The sequence below is a fragment of the Bemisia tabaci genome, chromosome 10 (assembly GCF_918797505.1).
Source record: "Bemisia tabaci chromosome 10, PGI_BMITA_v3".
Taxonomy (NCBI): Eukaryota; Metazoa; Arthropoda; class Insecta; order Hemiptera; family Aleyrodidae; genus Bemisia; species Bemisia tabaci.
The window spans coordinates 19,526,194-19,537,401 of NC_092802.1; the positions used below are offsets into that span (position 1 = coordinate 19,526,194).

Genomic DNA, 11,208 nt, shown 5'->3' on the forward strand with positions numbered 1-11,208 from the left:
TGATCGGAGGGGTAGCGTCGCACCTCGTTCCCATGACAACGCTTTGTTTACATTCTCGCTGTGTCTGCGAAATTGCATATATTGTCTGATGTATCGGCAACTTCATTCTCGCAATTTTCGACTTATCGATTTTCGATGGTTTCAAGCACAATAATAGAGGAACTCTGAGAAGTTCTTTCCGTTGTTTATTACAATTTGTCATCAACAAATCATTAATCAGTCAATGACTCACCCATGACGAGAGATTTCTACCGTGAGGAACACCCAGACACCTAGTCCGATAGATTTTTTTTCAGTCTTGGCGGGAAGTTTGAAACCGGGTGCCAATTCCGCAGTACGCTTGGCTGATACGCTGGTGTGTCAGCCGACAATTCCAGCCTAAGGGCTGATTGTCGAAAGTGATAGACAAAGCTATAGACAAAGAAGACACAGGGAGTTTGAAGTAATCCTTTTGGTTAAAATGTGTGGTTCCTATAGACTAGGGAAGAAAATGATGGACTAACTGCCGGATATCTCTCGTGGGTTGCCGTTAGTTAGTCTATTACCTACCTCCTTTGTCCATTGCAACCATCCGCTCCCACCAATAGGATCACTCCATATCCTTTTTGCTTCTTTGTCTATAGCTTTGTATATCGATTTCAATCAGCTGGTTGACTCGCCCTCCCGGCCAAGAGTGCGTTACTTATAGTTATTATATTTGATCTCACTATTTATTAAATTAAGTCACTCTTTTTACGTGTGTAAACTTAGGCTTTCTTGCACAGGAGACTGTCACGCTCCTAGTTCCATCTTAAATTTCCTTATAGAGTCGTTAAAAAAATAAAAATAATAACAGGTGGGAAAGCTCCAATACGTTTGTATCAGAGAAGCGCCTAGCTGTTTCATTTGTAGGCGGGTTTTTAAGTTCCTCGAAAAAGATGAGTACCGTTGAGATGAAAGAACTCGCTCACCAAAATTTCAACTATCGATTTTGAGAAAACCGCACTACTGCTAAAAAAAATAAATTATGTAAAAACAATTATCATCCTCCGTGCTTTGACATCAGATGCATTAAGTAGAGGCATCACAGATCAATCTATTCTAAATATGTTCGACCTCTCGCCGCCATCTTGGTGTTGAACAGGTGCTCCATTTGAACGCATTGCCACTATAGTATACTAAAATTCTAGAGGTAGGTTGAAATAAAAAAACCGCTCTCCATTAGCTGTGCGCTAGGGAAAAAAAATAAATAAATAAATAAATAAATAAATAAATAATCCGCAATATTTGACTCTTATTAGCCCGATTTTCGTCAATTTCGCGGGCACGTCACAATGAGTCAGATCAAGTCGCGGATTGAATTCTCTACAAATTTTCAAGAAAAATATTCAAGAGTCTTCTCGAAGAATTACATATTATTAAAAAGAATTGGCAACATTGGAAGGCTCATGCGGTGTTCTTCCTCAGCAAGGTAGAATAAGAGTAATTGCGAAATACGCATCTTTGATCGCACAATCTGTCAGCCTCGGTTCGATTCTCTTACCAGGATCGGCACTGCTACGTAACGTGCTGCCGTGTTACGAGAGAGAACCGTAAGTACATTTCTGTATGAGCCATGGTTAGCGCATGCTCTTACGTGTCTCGAGGCCCATCCCAGAATACACTTAGGCTCTTTTCCGTAACACGGCAGAGTATGTTCGGCCCAGGGTGAAAGTGAATTGCGTCACCGTAATATTTTGTCGTCCTTTCCTGTCGTGTCGTACCGCCGCACAGTGGATCGAGTCCATAGGAGAGGTCGGACAAAATTTGGAAACTTTAAACGCTTATAACTCCGTTTAAATAAAACTTTGAGATTTTAAAAGAGGTCTCATTGGTTTCCTCGTGAAATTTTCTTTCGCAACCATCCCTTGAAATTGAAAATGTGACGAAATAAACATCAAAATTTGCAGTTTTAGTAAAAAATTTCATGTCCGACCTTTTTCATTGACTCGATCCACTGTGCGCCGGGTGAATCCGCAGCCTCCGCGCAGGCCGCGGTCTTTGGACCGCCCGTGCTTTGCGATAGATCGATTTATCTTTCATTAAACCCCATGATAAAGGATCGATTATCAGAGCATACCATAATGATCGATTCTTCGGCATGGTTTCAAATGGAAAAATATCGGTACTCGATGATGTATACGCATTGCTGCTAGTTGCCGAGGTAACTTGACCTTCACACCTTCGCTCTAATCAATCTCGAGTTACGAAGCACCTGTGGTGTCGAACCCCAGGAAACTCGGAAGTAAAGGTCAACGCGCATATGCTGTTCTCCTATTGTAGCACCCAAAATCAACGGAACGCTCAGTTGTGTTGCTTGGTGTTTATAGAAGTCTTGTTTAGCGCAATTGTTTATAGAAGCCTTGTTCAGCAGTCTTGTTTAGCAGTCTTGTTTATAGAAGTTTGAAACAAGTTTTCGACTCGGTCATATTACTCAGTTTTTAAGGAGGCTTTGCAAACGTTGAAAAGTCAGGAAGTTTTGCCCAACCCTGAAAATTCAGTGAATGTCGCTCCTGAACCTTAAAATGCTCTCTTCCAATCAAAATGTGTACCATTATTTTCTGTTGCACTTACACACTATTTTAGCGAAATTTAGACCATCTGCTTTTGAGTTATTGAATTATTTATGAATGTAAATGAAAAGAGAATTCTCGCTAAAAGAAACATTCTGTGAGAAGCATTTTTATTTAAAAAAAAAAAAATAAAAACCAAACAAAAAAAATTGAAGATTCAAGGAATCCTATGTTATAAAACCCGAAAATTCAAGACGTTTTGCCATTTAAGAAAACTTGCCACCTTGTATTATTAGATTCCGATATTGGTCCACTCACATTTCTTGGCATACCAACACTAGTAAAATTGAAACATCATCTTGATGTCCAAATGATCATCAGAGGTATGGAACTGATCTCCAACGACCCAACGATCATTACAACTGTGTTATTGAATTGTGATGGTGGCCAGACATTTTACCCAATTTTGTTTGATCCAAATTTTTCACTGTCCCCTTATAAAGTTAGTCCAATAGTTTTTTTTTGTGTGCAATGCTCTATGAACCAATATTTTACTTACAATTAGTCCAGTTATAAGCAATGGTATAACTGCTGAGATTTTGCGAAATGATAAGATGTAACCCTTAGATGCCCAAGCCGGATCAAATATAGAGCGGAGCATCGCGAGCTCACGTCTCGCGCCGTAGCGCCTTCAATTTTTCAGATGCAATACGGACATCCATCAAGCACGAATAGTTGTATCCCTGCGCCGTCATCAACGCGCGACCTTTCCCTTGCTCTGTTCCCATGTTGTGTTGGTTCCGTCTGTCTTATTTGTAGTGGTGCTTCAGAGGCTACGTTAGCAAAACAGCCGAAGATAGGAGAGATGTAATCGAGCTCTTTTTTAACCTTTTCTCTCGAATCCAAGTGATACTTCATTGACGGCATAGAGCGGAGCATTGCGAGTTCGCGCATCGCGCCTTCAATTTTGCAGATACAACACGGACATCCATCGAAGCACGAATAGTTGTATCTCTGCGCCGTTATCAAAGCGAGTCCTTCTCTTACTCTATTTCCATGTTGTGTCGGTTCCGTTTGTTTTATTTGTAGCGGAGCTTTAAGGACGACGCACAATGGATCGAGTCAATGGGAGAGGTCGGACAAAATTTGGAAACTTTAAACGCCTAACTCCGTTTATACAAAACTTTAAGGTTTTATTAAGAGAGCTTTCATTGGTTTTCTCGTAAAATGTTCTTCTAGCATCAATCCTTAAAGTTTAAAAAGTAACGAATTCAATATCAAAATTTACAGTTTTAGTCAAAAATTTTATGTCCGACCTCTCCAATTGACTCGACCACGTGCGACGTGAGCAACACAGCCAAAGTATGACTTGGATTGAATTAAGTGGCCAAATTAGGTGTCGGGTGAAAAAATTGGGTTGAGTGTCCAGCTACCTGTTATAATTTTGACATGATATTCTTTCTTCGAACCTAAACGCGTAGAGATAAGAATGACAAAAAATAAAACAGCTTTACACAGTGAAAACCTATTTTTCTTATATGTTTTGTGCGTGCTCTTCCTTGGCAGGGCGGCTCAGCGGCAGAGCACCATTCCCTCGTTTCGCTTACCTTGAATGCGCACCTTGTCATCACGTAGAGAGAAATTGCAACCCAAAAATTTGGTTAATACGGGAAATAAAACACAAAATAATCCTAGCCTTCGGCTGAAAATTTCAAGAGAAAATGCCAGCTAGTTTTCTTTAGGAAATGTAATAAAAAACGAGTGGTGAGTACCAACGTTGCAATTGAAAGAATGCATTTTTCCAGTCTCTCCATTGTTTTCTGAGCTAAATTCTCCAAAAACTGTACCACAATACAAAAATAACCCTCACGCGGGTTAAGCAAAATGACCTTGATGCGACCAATTGTATTACATTTTGCAATAAGGAACCACTATTTCCGGCCCATTTCAGAAACAACTTACATGCCATTGGTTTCCCTATGCAGATATGTGCTTTTATGGGAGAGTCAGAGATGGTGGTTCCTTTTTGCAAAATTTAATCCGATTCTTAGTTATCTCTCATCTCTCTCAGCCGTTGCAGATATCTCTCTCCCACCATAAACTCTCTACTCTCTCTCCCTGTCTCCCTCTCCCCCTCTCTCTTGCACTTACAGGCATCCCATAAGAGAACTTGGGATGCGGTTTTAGCCTATTATTAACCTTGCAAAGCTCATGTTTGGTTTTAAACATTCCAGACATATGCTGCCAGAACTTATGAGTTTTAGAATTTAATACATGTGTCGTAATTTTCAAATAATCACGGGTTCTGGGGCCAGATTTTGGAAGCAGGACGTGGTGAATTATTTCGGAACTACAGCTGAAGATTCACCTGAACTGCTGGATTTGACTGATTTGAGAGGCATCGCATGCTAACAGCCGACGGCCAGAGTAAGACAATGAGGCTACTAGCTTAAATGAGATGACTTTATTTGAATACTTACTGAAAAATTAATGTTACATGAAATCAATTTTTTTAAAAACTTTATTTCTCATACATAAATACTAAAAACTCTTAATTTCGTTTAAATTTTCGAGATCACAAAACGCTCCTTTTTTTCATCTACCCCTCGGATTTGAAAAATTGCAATTCAAAGTCGTTGAACCAATTAATGAAAATGAAACAGAAGGGGTAATCGGTAAACATAATTTGTAAAATAGATGTTCAATCGGATTTTTGAACGGCAATCCAATGAAAAAAGATGTCAATCATCCTAATGGCTCCTGTTAGGCGCTTAAAATCCTCTCTCTATAGCGTATTAGGAGCCACGCCAGTTATTGTATAGATCATTTTTAAGCTGAACAAAAAAAAAAAAATCCAAGCGCTACAACTTTGCCAATTATAAGTAAGCCTTCTGATTTAGTTCATATTTTCTACGAGTAAATGTAGGCCTCTGAGTAATTGCACTGAGAGTAGCCCAACTTAGGTAACTCATTCCCACTGAATGTTCAATAAACTTGGGAATATTCGTAAAATCCATTATATCCATGTTTTAAATATGATGAGTCAAGTCTAATTATTCAAGTTGGTGCTTCGCAATAGAAATGCGCTCGGAATCTGAACGAGGTTTCTATTTATTTGCCAGTTGACCTCATCAGAACTACATTTTGTACCTCCTAAAATAACAAAAGAGAGCGTCCTAAATGTGCAGAACTCCTTCCAGATGCGTTTGTAACATTGGGAAACGTTACCCTTGGGAAACATGTAGACAATTGTTAATCTTTATAATTGTATTCTATCTCTCACCAAGTCGTTATTCGTATCAAACGAAATGTACCTTCAACATTTTGTGCATTTTATTCGAACAAAAACTCATGAACGCAACTAAAAATATGTCAGTTGTCTTCTCGTGGGTTATCGGTTATCTACTTCATTTTACAAATCAAGTCAGGTTTTTTGAAATCTACACTTTTCTTCTCTCAAATAATCGCAATTAAACTTGAAATTAATTCAACTGAAGCTGATGCTGATCCTTTGTGTGCGTCCAAATCCTTGAAATGACCCAGTAATATTGTTTGGATTTTCTTGAAATTCTCGCTCTAGCACGTAATCGTTTGTACTTCCAGCTTTTGGTTTTTACAATTGGTACCCGGAGGCAAATTGATTGTGCAAGCACGACTAAAATTTCTGACTGTGAATGATCCAATCTTTATCTTGTCGCTGGCTTTCAGTGTCGGGGTTGGTCAGATGCAGCCGTGTCCAGAGGGAAGGCCGGTTCAGGTTGATAAGGTTGGCAGCAGTGAGGGCTCCCTCTCCCACCGGGCTCACGTTGGCAGTACGGTGCCTCCGCGTCATTCACGCAGTAAGTGCCTGAAACGCTGCCAACATAAGAAAACGAACTTTTTATTCTCAGACTTTCTCGCAAAAATTTCCCCAGAGGCCCCTCTAAGTTCAGAAGGGGAACACAGCGGAAAGGATAGAAATAGGATAACGGGGAAAACGGATGTTCTTGCCTAGATACTGTATTTATACGTGGTCAAAGACACATTGAGACTTTCCTCTGGTATCCTGGCACAAGTCAAGGTAGATTTACACAGGTATGGACAGAACTTAACAACTGGCCTCTGATTGGCTCTCCAGCGGCCCCTTAACGTCAGCCATTTTGAATGTTTTGATTATTTTGATTTATTATGTTCGGTTTATCGTTTGTCAAAATTTTGTGGGATTTTTTGCACAATTTTGATAATGCGATATTAATTTTAACGTTTAAACGCACAAACGTTTGAATGTTAATTTGATTGTAATTTAATTAAAAAACGGGCCCCTTAACCTACGTCACGTAGTCATGTGACACGTACTGAGGCTCATGGGAAATTTTCAACTTTTCCATACCTGTGTAAATCTACCTTGGGCACAAGTGGACCTTTTTACTCTCAGAGATGCAAGATTTTTCCTGCAGACAAGAACGGTAATCTTCAGTGGCGTGGCGTGCTTTGCGATATACCTATCGATTGACTTCCTATTTAAACCTATGGAAAAGGATCGATAAGCAGGGTATTCGCAACGAACACACAGCTTTCTTTACCATACACTGTTAAAAAAAACGGAGTGAGACTCAGCACAAGCGCGAGTAAGAACGGGCCCTCACTTCGCCGGACCGAGGAGTCACTCCGACGGAGAATCGGCTGGACGGATTTTGGGTGCCGTACGTATAGAAATCACTCCGACGCCGGACGGATTCGCGGGAGCCGCAAATTTAGGGGTTCGCAGCTAGGGGATGGTGGAAAGGGGTTAATTGTGGAAATAATTTTTGAAACCATGAAAAATAAAAATAATTTAACCATTGGTACGTGATTTAACCGATTTTGAAGGTTAGAAATTTTCTACCTACCTTGGGAATTGAACCCGGGACCTACCTAACACTAACCGACGACCCTACCGATTGAGCTATAGCGAACGATGTAAGAAAGTGACGCAAAAACGGTATTTAACGTCGATTTGAACGGGCCGCTAAGATATTATCAATCTACCTGGATTTGTCCGTGTATTTAGTTTACTTTAATATATTTTTTAACTATATTTTATCGTTTTACTTTGTTTTATTTCCTTGTTGTCTCTATTTTTTTCACTCTATTTTATTTTTTCAAGCACTTCATTTTTTTCTCTTTAATTATTTACTTCTCATTCCTTTACTTTGTTTTATATTTACTGTGATTTCTTTTAATACTTCATCATAATTTTTGGACTTCACTTTACTCTTAAAATTCATTCTATTCTTTAACATCATTTAGTTGTTTCCCTTATTTTATTTTTTTCTTCATCTCCTTGCTCCCCCTAATTATTTACTTCAATTTAGTCCTTGACTTCATTTTATCATATATTTGATTTACTTTATTTTATTTCTTTTCTATTGTCTCTGTTATACCATAATTTCGACTATTCTATTATTTCCACTATTCTATTATTTTTTCTATTTTTTTCTCTTTAAATTTTTCATTTTCATTCTGAGAGTGGTAGGCTTAAAGGGGAGAAGAGACAGTACCTATATAGCGCTAGTGCGAGGGAGAGAAGGTGCGCGTGACTCCGGGCCGTACTGCAGCTCCGGTGCGGAGTGCTTTGACTACACATGCAGCCCGTCTCAGCACCTACGCGCTGAACCGCACTCCCGTGTTCATTCTCACTCCGGATTTTCCGTCGGACGGAATCAACGATTTTTAACAGTGTAGCTTCAAATATCGAAATATCGATAATCGATCACTCACGCCTTGCCAATGGTCATCTTATATTTGCTAGGTGTAAACTGTTTATATAGGCATGGTTTGCCCAATTCAGTAATGACTGGATGACTTTCCTGCCGCACAATGGATCGAGTCAATGGGAGAGTTCGGACAAAATTTGGAAACTTTAAACGCTTAAAACTCCGTTCATACAAAACTTTGAGGTTTTAAAAGTGTTTCCATTGGTTTTCCTCGTGAAATTTTCTTTCAGAAACACCCCTTGAGGTTTAAAATGTGACGAATCAAATATCATTTGCAGTTTTGGTCAAAAATTTTAAGTCCGACCTCCGTAACTGACTCGATCCACTGAGCGTTGTCTTCACTTTGGACGGCGCACAGTGGATCGAGTCAATTGGAGAGCTCGGACATAAAATTTTTAACCAAAACTGCAAATTTTGATTTTTGATTCGTCACATTTTAAACCTCAATTGGTGTTTCTGAAAGAAAATTTCACGAGGAAACCAATGGAAACACTTTTAAAACCTGAAAGTTTAGTATGGACGGAGTTAAAATCGTTTAAAGTTTCCAAATTTTGTCCGACCTCTGATATTGACTCGATCGACTGTGCGCCGTGCCTCCATTCGACATTTTTTCAGACAAGATGATGTTAAATGGGACAACTAACAAGTGTCCATCCTTCACTTTTTAAAGTCGATCCAGAGGATACCATTTGGAGGTCAAAATGAAAAATGAATTTTTGTGCCGATTGGATTTTTCCTATTGAGAGAGATGTATGTTTGGAAGAAGAAGACGAAATTTTGAATGGAGTCACGGCGTTTCTTTCTGTGGACAGCAGGGTACCCTAGGCTCTTGCCCAATACCCTTTTTCGCGAAATTCGCGCTATGGTGGGAGTGAAAATCTAACAGGCAATGGAGATGTTGCATGTGTGAGGAATTTGCGATTTGACTGTTGATTTTTATGTAAAAGTTCGCGAGAAACACGATGGTGCCACTGGTTTTCTCTGAAATCAACTCCCAAGCTCAAAAAAGCTCTCGAGTTGAGGCCAAAATGGAGGGATATCCCACGCTATCTTGAGAGTCCTCGCCTACATCAAAACAAACTCTCCATGCAAAGATAAGGAGCAAATACGTTAGCAGGGATGCCGTGCTTTCAGTTTTGGAGTCCCCAAACAAGGTGGCAGCCCTGTTAATGTATTTGCTCCCCATCTTTGCATGGAGAGTTTGTCTTGATGTAGCGGTGGACTCTCAGGATAGCGTGGGATATCCCCTCCATTTTGGCCTCAACTTGAGAGCTTTTTTTGAGCTTGGGAGTTGATTTCAGAAAAAACCAGTAGCGCCATCGTGTTTCTCGCAAACTTTTACACAAGAATCAACACTTTTACACAAGAATCAACAGTCAAATCGCAAATTCCTCACACATGCAACATCTCCATTGTAAAACGGAACTGTCGCAGCATGGATTTGAAGTAGGGTCGCGGCGCGGCGGTGAGAGGCGAGTGAGCTACCACTTGGCAATTCGACACTCGTGTCAGGTGTACCTCAATACACGCTACTAATTGAGGGAGCTCTAGAATTGGATTGCATTGAGCAAAAAGGAACCAGCGCGATTACAGTGTTTTTTTAATCGCGCAACTTTTCCTCCTCTTTTGAACATTCTTAATATACGAGGTCTGTTAGATTAGAAACCGGATTTTGGTCATAACTAGCCCACAATGCGTCCGAATTAGGTTTTCTTGAGCTATCCTGATAGCTGGAAATATACTTAAGAACGCTACGTTCACAGATTTTGTTTATTTTGATTAGTGTTTATTCTGTGTCATCTTGAATACGAGTAAGTCAGGTGCGTTTTGCGATTTTCATCATGCGATCACTGATAGAGCACAGATTAAACATTAAATTTTGTTTTAAACTCGGTATACCTTGTACCGAAACTTTTGGTATATGCTAAGTAAAGTTTACCATGATCATTGTATGAGATGTTCCCACTGTTTTGAATGCGTTAAACTATTCAAAACTGGTCAGGAGTTCGTCAAAGATGAGGAGCATGGGAATCGACCCTCAACGGCAACTGACATTTGTCACGTGGAAGAAGTGCGGGCAAAAGTGCTTGAAAATGGTCGTTTCGAGCTTGTTGAACAGAGTAATATTTCTAAAGGCTCTGTACATACAATTTTGATAGAATATGTAGACATGCATCGAGTTTCAGGTACACTTGCCCCTTGATTGTTGTCCGTTGAACGAAAATCCAACCAAATGTCAATTTCCCTTTAGCTGCTTGAACGTTCTAACAATGATCCTACATTTTTGGATAGGATAATTTTCGGTGACAATACTTTAGTGTACGGCTACGATATGGAGACGAAACTCCAATCGTCCTTGTGGGTTGAAAAATGTAGTGCAAGACCGAAAAAAGAGAGACAAGTTCGGTCAAACATAAAAATCGCAAAACACCCTTGAGGTTGCCTTACTTCAAGCCACATACCAACGAAGCTAATTAGGATTTTTCAAATTTGTGAACGTAGCGTTCTTAAATATATTTTCAGCTATCAGAAAAGCTCAAGAAAACGTAATTTGGACGCATTGTGGGCTAGTTATGACCAAAATCCGGTTTCTAATCTAACAGACCTCGTATGTACGCAGTATTCTGCCGAGCTAAGGAAAAACGCTGTATGAACATTCGGGAGTTGCCAAATTTTCTTCGATAAAATGATTATTTTTTAGGAAAGCTAGGAATATTTTGCTTTTAAATTTTTAGGAACTTTAGGTAAAATTGCGAACAAAATTATCCGAAAAATTGGAGGAAAAATATTTACAAATTTTCCTGAAAATTCGTGATTTTCCTGAAAATTCGTGATTTTCCGAGGGAAATTTGGCAACGCCTGAAGGTTTATACGGCGTTCTTCTTTAGCACGGCAGTATTAAAATGTACACAATTACTTTCCTTTAAAATGAAAACAATTTT

At 39.4% G+C, this 11,208-nt stretch overlaps 1 protein-coding gene across 1 annotated transcript in view; it reads right to left on the minus strand.

Annotated features, from left to right (window-relative positions):
* Positions 1–3,682: 3,682 nt before the first annotated feature.
* LOC109033390 (phospholipase A1) overlaps positions 3,683–11,208 on the minus strand; it is a 42,210-nt gene continuing 34,684 nt past the window's right edge. The window contains exon 8 of the mRNA XM_072305115.1: positions 3,683–6,386. Within this exon, the coding sequence (XP_072161216.1) occupies positions 6,236–6,386 (151 nt within the window). The 3' untranslated portion in view covers positions 3,683–6,235. The remainder of the gene's footprint in view (positions 6,387–11,208) is intronic.